The sequence below is a fragment of the Coloeus monedula genome (assembly GCF_965178545.1).
Source record: "Coloeus monedula genome assembly, chromosome: Z".
Classification (NCBI taxonomy): Eukaryota; Metazoa; Chordata; class Aves; order Passeriformes; family Corvidae; genus Coloeus; species Coloeus monedula.
The window spans coordinates 67,895,616-67,916,998 of record NC_138822.1 but is presented as its reverse complement, the minus strand read 5'-3'; the positions used below and the strand labels follow the sequence as shown (position 1 = coordinate 67,916,998).

Genomic DNA, 21,383 nt, shown 5'->3' with positions numbered 1-21,383 from the left:
ACTTCTGATAGTGTTTTCACCTACCATTATAGAAAACAAAATATCTTCTACAGCAGTAGGAAGCATCAAACATATGTAGCTAATCTCATTTCTAAGGATGCAGTGAATGTAGCTTTCCCACTACCTACAGCACTCTCTGTCTCAGAAGTAGGTCACCGCTTACTGAAGAGAAAGACACTTTTGTTTTTAGTCCGTTCTTCAATGTACCTCTGACAGATCCAAAATAATTTGGAGTCCAAACCGTGAAGCATTTTTACCTGTATTTGCTAGAAGACGACTATTCTGATCATGCTTGGCAATTTCATATGAAATGACAACACGGAACACCTGGATATCCAGAGCTGATGGTGGAGAGGAGACAGTAAATGCAAAGAAATCTTCTGCACTCCAGCCAGCCAACTCAGCATGTAAGTGTTCATACATGATCACACCTTCATCAACCTTTTCCAGGAAAAGAAAACACATATGTGAAAGAGGAAAAGGATTATAAACAGAGGAGTGTTAAGACAGAAAAAACATCTTGAGAACACTGTTCAAAGAGACCCTTGTACCTTAGTCCATGCACAGTGTATACAGAATCACAGAATTGTTTAAGTTGCAAAAGATCTTTAAGATCAAATCCAACTGTTAACCTGGAGCTGCCAAGGCCACCACTAAACCATGTCCCAAGTGTCACATCTACATATCTTTTAAAATATTCAGGTTGGTGATTCAACCACTTTTCTGGGCATTCTGGTTCAATACTCAGCCATGCTTCAATGAAGAAAGGTGTCCTAGTATTCCATTTAAACCTCCCCTGGCACAACTTGAGGCCATGTCCACTCATCCTACCACTTGTTACTTGGGCAAAGAGGCCAACACTGACCTGGCCACAAACTCCTTTCAGGCAGGTAGAGAGTGATAAGGTCACCCCTGAGCCTCCTTTTCTCCAGGATAAACACCCCCAGCTCAGATAAACACCCCTCAGCTGCTCCTCACAGGACTTGTGCTCCAGACCCTTCCCCAGCTCCATTGCCCTTCTCTGGACTCCCTCCAGCACCTCAATGTCTTTCTTGCAGTGAGGGGCCCAGAACTGGACACAGCACTCGAGGTGTGGCCTCACCAGTGCCCAGTACAGGGGGACAATCCCTGCCCTGGTCCTGCTGGCCACACTATTGCTGATCCAGGCCAGGATGCCCTTGGCCTTCTTGGCACCTGGGCACACCCTGGCTCATGTTCAGCTGCTGTCACCAGCACCCCCAGGCCCTTTTCCACTGGGCAGTTCCCAGTCCCTCTGTCCCAGCCTGTGGCGCTGCCTGGGGTTGTTGTGACCCAAGGGCAGGGCCCAGCACTTGGCCTTATTGGACCTCACACCACTGGCCTCAGCCCATGGATCCAGCCTGTATGTACACTGAGATTATCCTGCATTTCTCTTTCTCATAAGATGGACTCTGTGTTGCCAGATAAACACCTAAAAGTCAGTGAAATATTACTGGGCATGAACGCTTAGTAAAAGCCTTACATGAAGAACAGAGAGATATATAACACTGAGAAACTATCTCAAACTAGCAATGGCAATGGTGACCATGAGCTCAGCTGGACTGTATTTTTAGCAAATCAGGGTATCATATGTCTAGGGTTTTGACACTAGCAGGGCTTGATTACTTGTCCTGAAAAAGCATATGAAAGGCTGAAGGCAGGAAAAGGACTTTGACGAAGTTATTTCCTGTAAATAGCAAAAGGTATTTGCTAAGATACTAAGAAAACCAGAAGGAAGTGTAATGACCACTGATATTTACTCTCACTTATAAGCAAAGAGTTGATGGAACTACGTAATGGAAAACTTCTATATCACAGCAAGAAGGGGATTCCTAAAAGACAGGAAGGGATCTGGTTTGTCCTATCCCTGCCTGCACTGACCTTGCAGATTATCATACTCAAGAGAATCTAATCAGTCTGCTGTGAGTAATCAAGCTTACAAGTATTGCAAGATACAGCAGTAAATCTCCAGAGAAACAAATGCACATACAAGATAAAACCATTTATCTCTTTAGACCCCAAAGCAAAAGGCAGTATTTTCAGATTATTTCTCATCAGCTGGAACTATACCTGAATTTTAAGATCAATACTATAATACATTGGAACTGTAATAGAATTCCTAATGACAGCAACACTAGAACACTTACTGAATCTTATCCAGTAGATTCAGCATCTGGACTGCTTGATAATTCATTCACTGGCTTGGAGAGATGACAGTCATATCTATTAAATCCTTGGCAAGTTCCCAGGCAACCACTGACCTGACCTGCACATGTTAGTTTGTAATTGCCAGAGAGATCGCTGTCTGAGATGGTGCCGACTCTAAATTTACTATTTTAACACTCCTCACATCCTGCAAACACCTTGAAGAGACTCATTAGTACACGTTTGTATCACATATGCTTGAAAGATGTGAAAAAAGAAAACAAAACCCCCCTGCTGTTATCACAGATGAAGCATTTTAGCAGTATTAAATCTGAGGTGTGAATGCAGAGAGATTGAATCCTGAAATTACTGCAACAGCCCCCACTGAGATCACTAGGCACACTGGGCTTTCAAGGTCTGTTTTCTCAGCAGCTCTGAAACCATCCCATTTTTTTCTCTAAAAAATTCAGACTGATGTGATAAAACTCTATAGACACATCTCCAGGTCTCTGCTTTCCCTATACTAATTTAATTCTTAATGGCTATTATAGGACAAACAAACAAAAAATAAATTAATAGCAAAAGGATATGTTAGTTCAGGGTAATTTTCCAAAACCTCTAGAACTTCAAGCTGAGCACAGCATATTTTTGTAACAAATACAGGCACAATATACATCCTTTAAATTCAATGGTGTTTAGTATCAACCTTAATTGGTTGGTTGGGTTGGTTTTTTTTTTTTATTATTACAAATCCATTCTAATGTCTGGGCTAAGAACAGAATGGAATTGGTGAGGACTTCTGTGTTTACCTCTGCAACGACTCTATATAATGAAAAAGCTATGGCTTGCTGCAAGATGAAAATACTTCAAAGGTATCACAGAAAGTACTGCAGAGAAAAACAAAAAGCAAACATCATGTTGAAAAACTTCTGTGTTACTCAAGAGTGTTTAATGTGCAAATAATTTTCTTATATTAGCTGAACAACATCTGTTCAAGAAAAAATATCTTGGAATACAATAATAATTTCTGCTTCTTTTGGGGTTTTTTTGCTTTGGCAACAAAGCAAAAAACCACAGGGCATAGGGAAGAGTTCAGCACCCCAGGAAAAGCAATAACTACTTTTATGAGCTAGCAGCATAGTACTTCTCCAAAGTGAAATTTCAAGTTCCTCAACACAGAATTAAGTCAATGAAATCCCAAAGACCTACACTAATGCAAATTTTTTTCCAATTCAAATCAGATTTACAAGCTTACTACCAAACAGAAACTAAATGCTTTAGTCTCTGTTACATGGAAAATGTACAATGTTTGTAACATAGATGCAATTTTCTCACTCATATTTAACTCTCTGAGATTATAACACACTGCACTGAAAGTTTATTTAGGATCCCTTTTCTCTCCCTTATGTTTTGTTCTCTACCAGAATAAATAGCAAGCTGGTCTGGATGCCCTAATTCCACCTGCAAGAAGTCATTTCGCTCTACTTGTTTGAAACTAAAATGGCCAACAGAAATATCTCCCAACAGACAAGAAAACCATACATATTATTACAGCCCAGATCCTTACACAATTTACAAAGTTAAAAGGAAAGTTCAGTAAAAACGAAAGCTATGGAGAATAAGTGGCATGTTCTGACATGGTACTACCTGATATACACACATAATGGTCATATCCATAGGCAAAAGGAGTGACATTTCAAAACCTTAGCTGAAAGATTTTCCATCTAACATGCTTAACTATTTCATCTAACACTCATAAAAATCACACACTTTGGGATCAAAAGGGAACAGTGTCATTATACAACTCATCTCTTTCATAAAATAAGACATAACTCAGTAACTTTTGAAACAAGACCAATAACATAATGGGATTAGAACATGTTTTTTATGAGAACCATTCTGTGTTCATCTTGAGTTATAAAGTCCAAGTGGAGATTCATTCCACAACCATTGTTGGTCAGGTTGTTTCAAAGTCTGATGACAGCTAATAAAAATGTCAATCTTTTTTCCAGGTTTTACTGGCCAAGTTTCAAATTCTGGCCAATAGATTTTCTTATTCCTTCATACACTAAATCAAATAGCTACATTTGAAATCTGTAAACATATATTTTCCCATGAGCGAAGTCAGAAGATTGACCCCCTTTTGTCTTCCTCACTTCAATTTTCTGAGAATAGCTTAATGCATGCTGAAGATAAAGTTATATTCAGATTCTGCACACAGACAAGTAATTCCTTTTGCAAAAGCATTTTTCCATCAAGTTACATAAGCTGCCACATTTCAGTCATTCAGTATGAGAACCCCTATCACAGTAAAGATACTTCGAACACTTAGTACCACAGCCAATACAGTCAATAAAAGTCATCTTGGGGACACCCATGAGGACTGTGTACTGAAATGAATCTGATACTTGGACTTTTCATAGAGAAAAAGGCTGCTTCTTCTGCCAAAAATGAAAAGCTTCCAACCTCTGAGTGCTGGTTAATGGCACCAGAACAGCTCTTCTTGACAAATAGTGTTACAAGCAAAACAGTGGGAATTGCCAAGACCCTGCTAGTATCCAAGCAGAGGGGAACAAAGGCTCCTCTTGTGTTAGTTACTAGATGCCAGATACTTAGTGACATAGCAAATCTGGGTGATTGCACTGATGGGTCACATATGCCAGGTTACTTAACAGATGTAAATGGATCACACAAAGAATAAGCAACTAAGATGCCCTTTGAAGTAACAATCTACCCCTCAACTGGGTTGTTACAAAGTAAATGCTTACCATAGACTGAGTAAAACTGAAGATTTCCTGAGTGGTATCATCAGAATCTACTCTGATCAGCTTTCCAAGTTTTGGGGAAGTTACAATTACAAAAGTTATAGTTCTGTTTCCTGCATTGGTCACATCATTGGTTACAGCTTTCAGATCATGTTGTGAAATAGGTTTCCTGGAACCTAAAAAATGTCAATTATAGGAAGAAGATTTACAACAGCATTTTTTTCCAAAAGTCTAAGTTTTGTATGCACAACTCACACTCTCACCCAGGAATTCTACTTAGCTTTTTAATAACATTTTATAAGATCAGCAGGGTTACACTTTTTTTGGTTACAACCCTTTCACAGCTTTTTCAGTTAAAAACCCCATCAGTAGGATGTACCCTTGTTTTCAAAATGAAAAAAATGCAGTTCTCTTCAGCACGTGTAATTGCTAAATACTGGCTTCTGCAAAACAATCCCAAGTATAGAATAGAGCAAGCATAAGAAGTTCTGTTTCCACATCAAATGTCTAGAACTGAATTCAAACTCCAGCATTTTTGGTATTCCCAGTTGCTACCCACAAGACATAGGTGATTCGACTGAGAGAAGCCTCAACACAGCAAAGTTTCTAGTGAACATGTAAATTAAAATCAATCTTTAACAGAAATACACTTCATCAATATGAAATAGGATTTTCATTAAATAAAATTAAAACATAAGTACAGAATTAAACAAATTAGGAAGAACACCATATAACAGAAATAACAGCCTAAAGTGAAATAATGTCTTATTTATTAAGATAGATAGAGACTGAGTGGTAACAAAATCATTTTAATACAAAACACCACACTAACCTAACTCAGGTTACTACCTTCCGGCTTAAAGATTATAAAGAGCTTTCTGGCATTAGTCAAACCAAGATAATTTTTGACACAGCTGTGTCAGTAATTTCCTAAAAGCAAAAAAAGTTTTATCTGGTGTCTTTTTGAGGCCATTTCAAGGTACACAACCAGCAAACTAAAATTCATGTTCAATGATAATTCTGGAGAAGCAACAGATTCCCATCACCCTATTCCCCCTGTATCTCCACTTCTGCCTCAGTTTTCACATTTTCTTTTCTCCTTGAGCAACAAGTTTTTATAGCTTTTAGTATATAATTTCAGAGACTATATAGCAGTACATATCCTTGAAGTCTGAATTATCAATGCATCTTCAATAAAGCATACTGTTCATACAAGAATAACACAAAATAACACATATATATGCTATATGGTTAAGGACACTGAAGAATAGGGATACTTTGCAAGCCATTATTAGTACGAGGAGTCTGCTTGTTCACATCTGCTTGCGCTCTGGTTCAAATAACAACTACTTTGAAACAGAGTAGTTATAAGAAGATCTTCTGCCTCTGCCTGTGTTCCCATTTTACCTTCACATGTCTCTCTGTGTCCATATTGTTTTCAAAGGTGAAGGAGTCTCTCAGGTTGAGAAAAGTTGTCCCACACAATACCTAATTCAAGAAGTCTCCCTCCTCTTCCTCTCCCTTCTTTTCCCTTTATTGTGTGACAGGCAGGGAGGGAAGCATGACCTTGCGTGTACAGTAGATATGGTCAAGAATGTACAACTGAGCACAACAGTTAATCAGACTACATAAATCTGCAAATGCAGTTATTACGCAAATCAGGCCGTGTTGCCTTGACAGAGTAGGACAGAGCAACTCTAAAACATGGTCACACTGTAATGGAAGTTACTGCTCCAATTCCTCTTAACCATACTAGGGTATCACACCACTGCCATGACAGAGCAGGGCCATGGGGAGCAAGCATGTCTGCCACAAAATCCCCTTGATTCCTAACAGACCTGACCTCACTGCACTGCACACCACAGGCTGAAATACAGTCTAGAGACACAGATAACACAGTCTATCACACTCTCCTGTAAAATGGCATCCTCCCCCAAACATAACCTTCTCCTTCACCCACTTCTGACCTGAGAGTTGAGAACCTTCTCCGGCACCCACAGCAGTTCTCCTCTGGTCTGACACCTCAACAGGGAGAGGAAGGTTATTTGCCAGCCAGCAGACTGGGTGAAGGAACATGAAGAGAGAACACTGCTTGTGTGTTCCCAATCACAGAAGGAGAGGCCACAAAAACAACCCCACCCCAACACAGGGGACAGGAACAGAGAGAGGAGGAAGACACACAACAAGAACAGGAGATGCTGAGTAGGGCCAAGATAATCGATTCAAGTAGAGTACAACAGCATAGTGTTGGTGCCTAATAATTTTGTTACACATTTTTACTGTCTACATTTAAGATTTGGAAAATGCTTTGGCATGAGCATTCTCCCTATCACTGCTAAACACTTACAAATCATCTCATCTACAGACTGATTAGACAGCTCTGCTTCAAATTAACTAAAATTCAGGCTTCCTCTCCTCAGAGAAACTCAGCTCTCATTCCTTGTTTGAGCAATTGCCTTCCTGAAGAAGCAAATTCTCCAATTGCACATACCTAGCATACACTAGAAAAAGCTGATATATCTAGCAGTCAATTTTCTGAGTATGATGAAAAGAATAAGCTTCTGTTAAACAGAAAAAAAAATCTATAAATTATATAAACAGATCTGGTATACCCAACATAAAAGAAGACAGCAGTACACGCTCTTATAAAATAGGCTTTAGAGGATAGTTTATACCCAGTCATGAAGACATGGTAAATTCTTCACAATAAATTCAATTTTTACTACCCCAGTGAGAAGATTTCTCAAGCTGGCTCAAAATTAACTTTTTTTTGTACTGCTATAAAATGTAACAGGACACTGGCTGTTGTTTTCATATATATTAGCCATTTGGCACCATCATTGTTGTAACAGTCATTTCATTATGGCAAAGTACAGCTGAAAACCATACAGCTCCAGAATGTCTCTAAAAAATACCGTAAAGAGAACATGCAAAAAAGCTAGTAACACTTTTTAACATCTGAAAGGAATTTTGCTATCCCAAAGTAAGTGAGAATACAGGAAAAAACACTGCAATCTTGGATGAATACAATTTGGAGTGCTGAAAGAAATACTGTATTTTGTAAACTAAAGAACTGATTGACAGCCTAGAGACTTTGCCTTCTATGGAAGTATTAGGCATACTTTTTTTACAATTATCATTGGCTTAAGAAAGAATTCCATCAAATCCCTGTGCCCAAGGCAACCTTAAACACCAAAATTGCAGATTAATAAGCTTTGTAAGTGGATTTACGTGAATCCCATTTATATTGACTGAATTAGAAGATCATGCTGCTACAATCTCATTTTTTGTTGCCTGTGTTTAAGTGGCTTTTGTTGCAAACCTTTGTTTATGCAACTTATATTCAGAAGTTTAAGAAGATAAAGTGCTCCTCTTCCATATCCAATTAAAAAATCAAGGTACAGATCACTACCTCTAGAATGCTGCTAACTCTTAGTATCTCTCTGGTTCTGCAGATCATATTCAGAGAAAAAAAAAAAAAGGAAGGCAGCACAAACAATAGTGTGATGCAAGATATTGCTGAGAGAAAACTAATCTTTATTTCTTCTTTAATCTTGCAGTAAATGTTAGATTCCTAACTCAATGAGGGATTACTCTTGCCAGTGCAAAGGAGTAAATGGCTCTGGTGAAACCTCTTAGCAGATCAGCTCCTCCAGTGGTACAACTTCATTAAAAAAACACTCAGGTACTGAACCAACTAGCTACAAATGCACAAACATGAATCAAAGTTTTCAGTCTTTCTGATTCATCAGTGAGTCTGTGCTGCTCTTCATAACTCATTTTAAACAAAAGAAGTGTGAACTAGCAATCTGGAAAACTTACATGTGCTATTCAGAATCTCATGGACACAAGCTTCACTCTTCTATCGCTCTTACCAGGCAAGATCACAAGAACCTAAGACATCTCTAAATATTTGAATAAACGACAGAGATTTTAAACAAACCTGAATGGGAAATCTCCAGATCTTAGGCAGTGTTATTATCACATTGTACTTGAATATTTCTCTGCCAATTTCTATGACTCCAAGCATGCACACATCAAAAAGTTAAAGACTACAAAGCAAAAAAGCAGTATGCAGTTTGAGAAAACATCAACCCGTTTTTTAAAAACACATATAAATTTTCCCAGCTACAGTTTTCCATAGTTTAGTCAGTTAAGTATCTGACAAATAATTCTATATGAGGCAATATTTTCAAGTGGACAAAACCAAAATAATCTCAAAAAACCATACCTGGAAAGACTCCGAGCCCTTTGTTCACTTCAAGGCTAATGACCAGCGTCCGAGCTGTGATGGTAAAAATCTGTTGGGGTGCAAAGTTCAAACCATCTGTCACCTGAAAGTTGAAGCCTCCAGACATTGCTCCTGTAGAAATCAAAAGAATAAATTTATTCTTGTATTACTCTGTCACACAAAACACAAACATACACCGGAGACTTTGCACTCTTGGCTACAGTGAATTATTGTTGAGGAACACATTCAGTGCAGGTAGCTCTGGGTGCAGCTGCAGTGGAGCTGCAGGTTGAGCTCTGTGTGGCAGGAACCTGAAGCAAGAGGCCCTGAACTGCTGACCCTTTGCTTAGCAAAGGGCACTGGGACCTGCATCCAGGGGACCGACACTCAAGAGACACAGCAGGAGCTGAAGGCTCCAGACTTTTGTGGCTTAGACTGGGTCAGGGTCTCACCTCAGGGGCTCCCAGCCAGAGCCGTTATTCGGCTGTTGACCCATGATTAAATTATTTGGGGATACAGGCACCTGAGATTCTGCTAAGGGAAACATGAGGTCAAGTCAGTGAGAAAACCTTGTCTGACTGTGTGAGTGTGGGGTGTGTAGAGAGTCAAGTAGGGCTCACTGGAGCCACTAGATGTGAAGGGGGTTCCATCTCAACAATGGAAGTCTGAGGTGGTGTCAGTGTCATTGCCGGAGCAACTCCTGGATGGGCAGACAGGAAAGTTTCCTTAGCAATATATCCAAAATCATCCTGAAAACAACTTTTGATCAGAACCCTTGTATCTTAATTAGAATTAAATAAATTCATAATGCAATTAATACCTTCCCCAAGAAGAACTGCTGGCTGTTGTTTTCAGTGAAGGCCGGACATCCCTTAGATAGAAATCAGCCCCCTTCTTCTCCTTCTTCACGGACTCAGTGGAGCTGAAACCGAATTAAACTTGGGGAGACAATGGCTCCCAGATTTCCAGCTCCATTTATGTCTTATGAGGGTCCAAAGCACTTAAGCAGTCATATTTTGGCAAAGAAGGAATTTGGGGAGAGAAGTAACTAGACTGTTCTTTAATTTTGTTTTATATTCAACGGTCTGAATCAACACTCTGGTTGTTTCCTTAGCTTCTTTGCTGCATTTCAGCTGTGCTGAAGCAGGTATGTTGTCACAGCTTAAACTATTTCAGAACTTATATGCACTCATAATAAATGCACATTTTTCCCTTTAATCTTAAGACCTGTATGTACTTTGGCACAAGCAATAGCAAAATACCTCCAGGAGTCTAAGTGGATTCCTGTAAAAATACATCTCTCAGAACTAACAGGCTGCTTTTAAGCAGAGGCTCCCCAGGTTGTTCAATTAGGTACGAAGAACTAAAAAGTGAAACATTAACTGTTGCAAAGAATTACCATGCTCCTCTATTTGCTTTGCCCAATTTGGCCACAAGATATTGCTACAAGAATATAGATACTGAAAGCCAGAGGGTTCTTTCATGTAAAGATCAGCATACCTTGCCTAACTATAAATTAATATATCAGAAAACTCAAATGAGGGTTCTGAGATTATAGTTAACAATACCCCTAAGAAATGCTCTTATATTCAGCCAGGCAGCTGAAGCAGTTCTGGAAGATCTGGCCATATTGTTTTTATTTCAAAAGTTTTTGTTTTCTGATGTATTCTCCTGATAAAAATGAACCAGTTGCTTATTCAAAAAAAGCATCTGGGAGTCTACTATTTGCACTAAATTGAAAAAAACTTGAAGCAAACCTGCTTATGCAGCCTCACTTGCTTTTTGGTGAAGGCAGGTCAACTGTTTGATTGACACAAACATTTTGTCACCGGCAGTCAGGAACAGAACTATATCTCGAAGTTCTACTTGGGTGGAGCATTTATTATTTCATCACAATTAATTTTTTAAGCTGTATCTGATCAGAGGTGATTAAAAGGACACCAGAAAGAGGCTCTGTAAAAGCTGCATTGACAATATACTAAGACTTCAGAACCAACAAGAGTTCAATTCATTACTGCCCTAAGAAAAAAAACTGTCAGAGTTTAAGGAGAGGGCCCATACTGCAAAAGCTAGAGGGGAGCACCCTGGACTGAAGCAAGAGTGAAAAGGGGAAGCAATTCTCATACTGAAAGAAGGGTACCAAAAAGGAAAGGTGTGTTCTAGTTCTGCACTTACACCGGTGATAAAACAATCAGGGATTATGGAGGAAACAAACAAAATTTCAAGGGGACCTCAAAAACATGAGAGCAGAAAGGAAGATTTGTAACTCACAGCACAGAAAGCAGCATAATGTAATTCATAAGGCTGAACAATGTGAAGGGAAAATTCTGAGGTCTAATTTAGAGGGATAAAAGCAAAGTATGGTAGTACTTTCACTGTATGGCAGTACAAAAGACACTGAGGACGGAGAATCATTGCCACATACAGGTGTAAAAAATGTGGAGTGCCATGAGGAGTAGCCAGAGGATGGAAGAGCTGTGTCAACCAAGAAGATGCTCCTCTTCCCTTTGGAAAGGGCTTGAGTGAGTAGGAATAGTAAATGGGGGTACTTCCAAGAGGAGACAAAGAAGCCAACACACACTGTAAGACTGATGACAAGGAACAGAGGAAATGTAGAGAAAAGGGATAAAAAGCTGAATGACAGAAACAACATAAGGAAAGGCCCCAGGATAAGGCTGGGGGCAATAAGAAGGGAGTAACAATTACATTTCAAGCAACAAGTCAAGATGAAGGAGGGAAGACAATCACTGACCAAGAAACAAAAAAGAAGCAAAATGGCCAGAGTACTTTGTAAAGCACTGTTTGAATAGATGGCAGAACCAGAGCAGCTGCAAGACCTGACACACAACCTGGGCAATTTTATGTTACAAATTTAGTGTACACTTCCACTCACTGGTAAAAATGAAATTTTCTGTTCTTTTCACTTTTATTGATCAAGATTCACTCCCTCAGACTACAGATGTGCATTTGCCCTTTATGGAACACAAAGCAGATTAATTTCCTCACACTGAGACCTACCACTGTCCTACCATCACAGGGGTTTTTACATGTCAAAGTCTCCCTTGGAACAATTTAAACAGCTTGGCTCACTTTTGTCATGCTCTTGACCTTTCATTTCCTGACCAAATTATTTGAGCAGGATACTTATGGCTCACCAGCAGCTCCTTGTAAAGCAATTTCAGCAACACATATGCACTCTGCAAGGCAATGCATTGTAAGGCAGAATACTTTAACCTCATGAAGACACAACACAAATCTGGAGTGACTGCTGCACTCAAGGCAGCACTTGAATTCCAGCCTGCCTCAAGGCTGGCAGGAGAGCAGTGTACTTCTTCTATCTCCATCCCAAAACAATGATTTATTCCTTCTGTAGCAACTGCTTTCTTCTTTCAACTGAGGTAACAAAGTAATAGAGCTGGAGCAGGAAACAGGTAGCTATCCCCCTGTGAAAGCCCTACCTCTTCTGGCTGGAACCCCACTTGGAAGTTCATTCCTGTGGCTTCCCAGCACTGCCACTCAAGGATGCACGAAGCTGTCCTGACTTCTTTTATTCCCCACACATTCTCTCAAGTACACAAAAAACCCAGCCTCTAGCTCTGGACACTGGGAGAAAAAGTCAAAGTTTAAAGCTTAATTCTTTTACAGCCTGAAAGGGACACTGACATCACACAGATGAACCATAACTTCATCATCTATCACTACAGTGTGGCAGGTATCTATGAGTCTGTTGGTCCATGAACAGCTCTGCACTGTAGCAAGACAGAAAGGCTTCAGGAAATTTTCAATCACAGTAGTCAAAAAAATGGACTTCATATCTCTGAAAGGTGCATGAAAATGTTCCCCTACTGCAAAATTGCGTTCAGAAAGAAGGCTGCTATCTAATGAACCACAAGAACACCAAGGTTTCCCAGTGAGCACACATTTAAACAGATGTCAGACCTTTTCTTGTTTAGTTTTTGAGATAATTTATCGCATAACCAGTGCTCCGAGATCTTTGTGACATTACAATGGAATCTCTAATGGATTATGAACACAAATATACTGAATAGGAGCGGTACTTTGGTAGCTGATGTGGTATTTTTGAAATCACATACCATTGTGTACAAATACCAGCTGCCCTTTAATTATATGAGCCTGGGTAAAAGTAAGGATGCTCTTGTTTGGAGAAGACTTCAGAGCCAAGTGCCCATTGCTAGGTGGAGTAATGGAATACACAAGTTCTAATGGTGAGGAGTCCTTGTCTTCTGCACAGAGGTCATCAACAGTTATTTCTGTGACTGAACCCACCCAGACCTAGAAAAGCAAAAAAAATTTTAAAAAATAAAGAAAGAAAATGCATAGGAAAGAAAATTGGGACAACACGAAATGGGAGATGGGGATAGATGACACATGACTCCAAGAAAAAGAAATAATAAATATTTGTGCTGTGCAACACTAGCAGCTATGACAGGTTTCCTTACAGTCCATCCAAATCTCTGATCACAGACTGGCATAGCTCATCCTGGCAAATCGTTTTCAAAATACAAGACCTTGAAATAATTCAAGCAAATAAACCCTACAACAATTAAGAGCTTCAGACAGTTGGAGTACAATTGCTCTATTTGTCAAGAATTATACAAACTCTTAGAAACATAACAAAAATTGTATTATGATAACTGAGTCAAGGAGGTGCTTTCCAACACATACACATGAATATTAGAGTCATGTATTTCGCAGCAGGCAAGGCATTCAATATGTTCTACTTTCACCAGCAGGAAAGATAAAAAAAAAACAGCCTGGGGACAGCATAAATTCTAGTAGAAATAGGACACCTCTTGTAGCTGCCTTATTTTCTTCTAAGAAAATGCACTAAAGGCCCTTTTCTAGTGCACTAAAAAACCCGGAGGTGTTCAGTACCGTGGGAGATGAAACAACTGGTGCCTCCAACAGCTGCCTACCATTTTGCAAGGTCACAATCTCAGACAAAACAGTTAACTAGTTTTTAGAAAGACGGTGTAAAAACCATTACTTACTTCTAGTAAATCTAAATCTGGAGCACATCCTAAGTCTAATTCCAGAGGAGGTCCATGAGATTGATAAAAGGACTGGAGCACCTCTTCTATGAAATCAGGCTGAGAAAGTTGGGGCTGTTCAGCCTGGAGAAGAGAAGGTTGTGTGGGGACCTCACAGACACCTTCCAGTATCTGAAGGGGCCTACAGGAAAGCTGGAGAGGGACTGTCTGACAGGAACTGGAGTGGCAGGGTAAGGAGGAATGGGTACATACTGAAAAAGGGGGAATTTAGCTAGATATTAGGAAGAAATTATTTACTGTGACGGTGGTGAGATACTGGAACAGGTTGCCTAGAGAGGCTGTGGATTCCCCAGTCCTGGCAGTGTTCAAAGCCAGGTTGGATAAGGCTTTGAGCAGCCTGGTCTTCAGGAGGTGTCCCTGCCCATGGCAGGGGGAGCTGGGACTAGATGATCTTTAAAGTCCCTTCTTTCAAGCAGAAAGGACTGCTCTATGAATTTCATTCCTATCTAATTGGATAATTCCTTGTTAGGGAAGGATAAGCAATGGCCCATTTTGTTCTTCATCTCTGTTGCATATATTTGGAATTACGGATGAAAGTGCTAACAAACAACAATACATATTCATCTCAACATGAAATTAAATTCTTAAAATATTCACTACATCAATATAAATTATTTCCATGTATAATTTATATCATAGCGTAAAATCTTAAAAGCCTAAACCTTTAAATACCTCAGCTTCAGCTTCCAAACACACACTGCATCATTCCTTTCCATCTTCCTAGGGTCTTAGTACACTTAATAAATATCTGGTAATAACAGCACACCAAGTGGTTGAAGAGGAAAAATTAACAAAGGGCATTTTATGTCTGCCAAAGCCAAAAATCGCAATTCACTACATATTAATTCTACTTTTTAACATGAACCATGAAAGAAAACCTTTTGAAACATTTTAAACCACTGAAATTTTTGCCACCACACTTCAACAGAGGAAAGATTACATTCTACATCATGTCACAAAATATGTGCCATGGAAACAAGAGATACTAAAATGAAGTTAGATTTTTCCTAATCAGAAAAATTTGAAAAGTAAGGTTATAATAGAAAATACTAGCAAATAGTTATTTTCTCCCCTGAAATATATATTTTGCTGTAATGTAATTATTAATATTAAATTTTGATAAAGGATGACACTTATGACACAGAACAACAACTAATGGTACAGGGTGACTTAGTGAGTGGCACCAAATAAGCACATCAGTGTCACATGTTTTGTACTGAGAATTTTCAATTCATCTCAGTAGCACTTGTGTAGATTATTCTGTGAAGAAAATAAAGGGTCACACACAGAATATGCAAAAATATAAGAAATTACAATGGACACATTATTACAATTGGCTCACTAAGTTTCAAATTACTTTCCTTACTAAAGGAAAAAAGACTTAAAATTTCTAATTATAGAAAAAAAGTGATTTTTTCTGTAATGTCAGTATTTAATTCTGTTGTCCCAGCACACTACCACTCAATGCTTTTTAAGTACTATACATGGCCTACAACATGATCCTTGAGGAATGAAAGGAGATCACAGAGCTGAAAAGAACCGCAGGGAAGCAAACACCGAGAACACAGCAAGAATTGTACAAGCATCTTATTTTTCATATCTGGGATCAAAATCTCTTTGAAGAGCACCATGAAAACTGTATCTGAACTTCCAGGACATAGCATGACACTGATTTTTCATGTGCCTAACGTATTCCATAGGCATAGTCCAAAAAAAGGTTCATGACCCTGCTGATGTGAAATAATTTATTTTGCTCTACTTACAGGATTCAGCTCATCAGTATCTCCTTGCACGCTACATATCCTACCAGACACTCTGTATTCACATTTTAACACTCAAGTGAGCAACTTAGAGAAAACAACAAAAATAATCCATTTAAATTTGTAGGTTTTTTGAAAAACCTAATTCTAGGAAAATATAGTCCTCTTGTGGCAACAGGAGGATACAGTCATTTCACAGCATTGCTACCCATATATTTAAACACATTTAAATGCAGGATATAATGCTAGGATAGTGATTTTCTTCAAAACATCCTATTTCCTTTACCCATTCCCATTCTAGAAAAAAAAAAGCCCATAAAACCTGTGGAAATTTTAAGAAATTATATCTAAAATGCTGGTAATTTAAGTTTCTAAATAAAAACACATCTCATTGATTTGTTGCAATGGAAAGGATTTAAATTGCATGCTTTACATGCAATTTATATACAGAAGTTCTCAGGACAGCAAAACTTTCTGTATTTTATGTTATGTCACAAATTCTGAGCCGGGGGGAAAAAAAGGGGAAAAAAAAAAAAAGAAAAAAAAAGAAAAAAAAAGAAAAAAAAAAAAAAAACCCCAAACCTCTTTAAACCCTTATTTACTTCCACCTCCTACAGACAAACCAGAGAAAAACTCCCAAAATGGTTGGATGTCTGTCATCCTGAAACTCCTCCCATGGTGCTCATAACCTTCATAACAACAGACAAGGCTGTTTGAAGAAGGAATGTTATGGATGTCTCTGAAGTGAGGAAGCTAGAGTTACACTCATTCAGCATGTTTGCATGCTCGATAGCTTCTTGCATTTGGACAGAAGCCCATGACAAAGGCCAAAATTAACTTCCATATGCTCACACCAACATCACTGGCCACATAATGCACCTCTTCACATAAGCTACTTCTCAACAGCAGATACCATATCCTAGCCTATTTTTTAATCATTCAGCAGTTCTTTCTGACTCTTTATACTGTGACCTGCAAAATTTCCGAGGTCCTAAACTTCAGTCAACTCAAATAGTTCTACTGGACTTCAGTTTTCACAGTACTGGTCTGTCATTGTATACTTTTGCATATTTCCAATCTTACAAAATATATTGAAGAGCTACTGGGTTTTTAAAAGCAATAGACATAGTCTATTATTCAGCATCTACCACTAGCAATGCCCTTGAGGAGCACAGACTGTTCTGCTAGAACATGGGGTCAGACACCACTACCCTACACAGAAATGCCCATCTCATCTCATTATTTAGCAGGACTAAGCAAAACCCATTTTCTTTCACCTCACTGAGGATGTGGAAGTTTGATTTCAGGAAGAATCATCTCAGTGTATTCCTCCTAGCAGATAACTTGATAACACACTCACAACAAAAACCAATTTGATTTCTCAACAATAGCTTGTGCATGACTAGCAAAACCACAGGCACAAAGGCAGCATTCTGGTTCTGGTACGCAGACTGCCTCCCCAGTAGAGAGGACCAACTCTAGGTAGGTGAAGCTTTGTTATCCTTGCTCTTGGGAAGCCTAGATTCACAGATACTTTTAGAAAAATTTATAAGCTGCATTGCAGTGCACTGTACAGCTTTAGTTCTGTTAATAGACTGCAATTCCAGCAGTTCAATGCCAGCAGTTTAATGCCAGCAGCGCACCAGAACAGAGACCCTGAAAAATTTTACTGAACATAGTGCCCTCTTCCCTGTGACTAGACAAAGATTACTGAGTGCTGTGCTGATGTCTGTGGAGTACCACTGTAATTATTTCAACCAGGGCAGGTTTTGCTCTGTGCCACCCAAATGTTTGTGAAGGCAGTCTGCCCTTCTGTCAGCAGTCTCTGCACAGGGCAGGATGACTTCTGTCGTAGGCATCTGCAGGTTATCTCCTGTCACCGTGAAGCTGCACAACACTACCATTATGGCTAGTTTAAAAATTATGTGTTTTCTCATGCAAAATGGCTAAATACCCAACACAAGGTTACATCTTTACAGCAATACACTCTCCCTCTCCAAGACAGAACTAACTACATAAAATTAAATGCATGTTTTGGTACCACCAATTTACAAACTGCATGGCAGAGCAGGAATGATGGCAGCCTCAAATATCCTGCTTAGCTTCTTTCAAACCAATTCCTAAACATCTTCTCTGCCTAAATACCTTCTCTGCCAGTCTTCCAGCTGGTTTACAAGTTCATTAGCTGACCCACACTCATTTCATTCTGCTTTTTGGAGGCACTTAACTTGTTTTTACCCATCAGATCTCAGATTGGAAGTCTTTACATGTGGGGGTTTTTTGGGCACAGCATCTTTACTAAATTGGTTTTGGGTACTTAGTGCTACCATAACACAAACAAATATGATACAAATATGTCCTGGGTTAAATACTATAAATAAACTAATTAATTACTTAATCAATCTGAAAATGCACTGAAACTGAAGTGACAGTAGTCACTTCTGTAGTGGTAGATAACTTTTCAAAGATCAATAGATTAAAAAGTCAGCTATGGTTTTTAAGAGCTAAAGGTAGCATCAGGCAACAACTTTAAAATTTTCTTCAGGATTTTTTTGGGGGAAGGCAGTTAGAAAAAAGTTAATGTATCTTCTTCTTACCTCACACTATCACATAGTAATAGCTTCACTGATTGCACTAATATATTGATGACCCTAGATTTTCACAGATTTCATTGTATTATTTGCAGTTTTGAAGAAGAAAACACTCCTGTTTTGTGTAAGCAATACCTAACACATAATCAATTTGCTCTTGTCCCATCCCACTGGCACATCTGGACAGGAGCAGGCAGAAGAATGTACCTTAGCAGGTCCAACCCTTTATAACACTTCAGGGCAAGAGGCATAGGGTTGGAAGGCTATGCAAATACAATCATGAAAAGTTGGCATTCTCATCATGACCATTCTTGGTACTTTTCTAAGTTACATGTTCATTACATGTTACATAACAGCCCTCAAGACACCACGGCAAACAACACTAAAACATAACAACCACCCAGGTGCAAGCCATCCACCCTCACAAACCGCACATCAGTCCAAGAGACTTCACATAACTTTAAGATTAAAAGAATGCTTGTTCAGCCTTCTAGATAAATTTTACAACAGTCAAAAGTGTTCTCCATAATGTCAAAAATCTTCCTAAATACAAACCTAGGTACTGCCTCCTTTCATTAGCATTAATTTTCCTAAATCCAAGGACTAATAGGTATTATATTGACTAACCTACCAGATATAAACCCAATAGTCTGTTAATGAAGGGGCATTAAATGGCATCAGAATTAATGGAATTAATTCAAACACTTTAAAACGTTGACAAACAAACCTGAAGAATTCTGTTTACTTTAACAACAGGAGCTTCATCATTTACTGCAGTAACAGTTACAAACACAGCTTGGGGCAAACTTTGTTTCCACAACTCTGTGTTATTTACTACCACAGTAAAATTGTCCATCGGTTCTTCACTGCCATCATGAACATAGTAGATTAATTCTTGTTCCACCTGAAAAATATAACAAGCTGAAAAACTAAAGAGGCTAGAAGAAAATAAATGTCACATTGAAAAATATCCTAGTCACGGCTCTCTCTATTAATTGCACGAACATTTTATGACTTCCAAAACTTTATTTATGCTGAATATCAGATTGTACCTCTACCTTTGCTCTGTTCACAACAGTAAATTTTACTGCTCATCTGTCCATTCCTCTAGCCAGAATATCTTGCCAGTCTTAGCATTCTCCCTTCTTTCTGAAGGAAAAACGGAAATCCAATCCCACTATATTTAACAATGTTTTCTGGAATCTATAATCTGAACATAGTGTTAGTAGATGGTGACTTATGATACCATTTTGCTTCTTGGAGCTAAATGACTGAAAATTAGCACATTGTGCATATAGTGGCTGCCTGTGAGCAAAGAAATTACCTTAAAAATTACTTTTTTTCCACTGTTCTCCTTGTTCAATCTACATACCATTTCCTCTGGTCTTTTCAAAATGCACCCACAGTCTCACATTTCCGGAGTATCTACAACACTGCCTGAACGTGAGTGGCACATCAGCCTACTGTGATTATAGCACACTGGTCTGTGTCAATACTGCCATCAATGAAGTGATGTGGTTCCCCACAACAAGGCAGCCTCCTTCCCCACTCGAAATGACCAGCTTGAAACAGCAGAAAGATCTTCAAATCAAGGCCAGAATAAAGCTCAAACTCATGTCTCTCACCACCTCCCACAAAATCCCACAGCTTTCAGCAAAACAAAGAATTCTTCAAGACTACATCTAAGATCTAAAGGCATTACCTGTTTTCTAGTAAACGTGGTTAACTTTATTCCAGGAACACGAGAGTTTTCAACATACCCATGTTTTGGCTGCTCAGTTAAAATGAATTCACAGCTGAGTCCTGCAAAGTGTTTACTAGGTATTTTTAGATTATCTTCCACCAGGGCTTTTGAGCCACCTTCAATTACTGTGAAGTTCTGTACTTCCAGTGGAATCATTCTGGGGATGATGTCTACAGAGATCTCTATTCCATTCACTGTTCTGACACCATTGGTCACATCCAGAACAAAATGGTCATCTAGTTGGTCAGAAACTGTCTGCACATACTGAACTTTGCCCTCGTCGACATCTTGCTGCGTGAAGCTCAAAGCTGGCCTTTGGTCAGAACTGAGATAACTTTCTTCTGAGGAAAACTTCCGAATGTATCCGTGTACTGGAAGCTGTCTTACTGTGAATGCAATCTCAGATGGAGAACTATTTTCATGAACAACCTTAAATTTAAGAACATATCCCAAAATTATTCAAATGGAAGTGGGAGAAATTCTATAATTCTCTTCTGAGTTTTTCGCTTTTAATCCTGGGATTGTCTACCTAACTAAACTGGCACTTCTTATACAGGTTACACAGCTCCCAAAACTTCAAACAGACACATGGTAAATAAGGTGGCATGGGAGCCATTTTGTAACCCCAAATATGTTTTGTAAGTTTTGAAAGGGAACATACTCCATAATTAACTAATGGCGTCACAGCTATAGATTCCTGCCTGAAACAAGGATTTCAGGATTTCAGCAATGTGCAGCCGGAGCCCTCTCGCGGTGGTTACTGGAAGGCTACACACGAACATCAGACAGGGAAGAATTAATCTAACATAAATGGCCTCAGGTTTGTGACTTGACTTGTTTTTTAAAATTTTTGACTTAAACATCAAACATTTTAACTGGGCTAGCTCCAAACTAAATCAAACAAAACCCTTTCTTCCTTGGCACTTTCCACCAGCTCAATTAAGAACATCACATGGAGTACAAATAATTGTTACAACTAAAAAAAATATATACATGCAGCATCTCCAAATCATAATTTTCTTAAGCACCAATATGTAATAGAGTCAAAGACTATGGG

At 38.9% G+C, this 21,383-nt stretch overlaps 1 protein-coding gene across 3 annotated transcripts in view; it reads right to left on the bottom strand.

The window, feature by feature from the left end:
* Positions 1–21,383, bottom strand: part of LOC309585062 (chondroitin sulfate proteoglycan 4-like) — a 44,874-nt gene that overhangs the window by 5,846 nt on the left and 17,645 nt on the right. For all 3 annotated transcript variants that reach the window (XM_082301525.1, XM_082301526.1, XM_082301527.1), the window contains 6 exons: positions 20,285–20,755; positions 19,310–19,486; positions 13,254–13,452; positions 9,160–9,291; positions 4,932–5,104; positions 258–441 (listed from right to left, as the gene is read on the bottom strand). In XM_082301525.1, the coding sequence (XP_082157651.1) occupies positions 258–441; positions 4,932–5,104; positions 9,160–9,291; positions 13,254–13,452; positions 19,310–19,486; positions 20,285–20,755 (1,336 nt within the window). The remainder of the gene's footprint in view (positions 1–257; positions 442–4,931; positions 5,105–9,159; positions 9,292–13,253; positions 13,453–19,309; positions 19,487–20,284; positions 20,756–21,383) is intronic.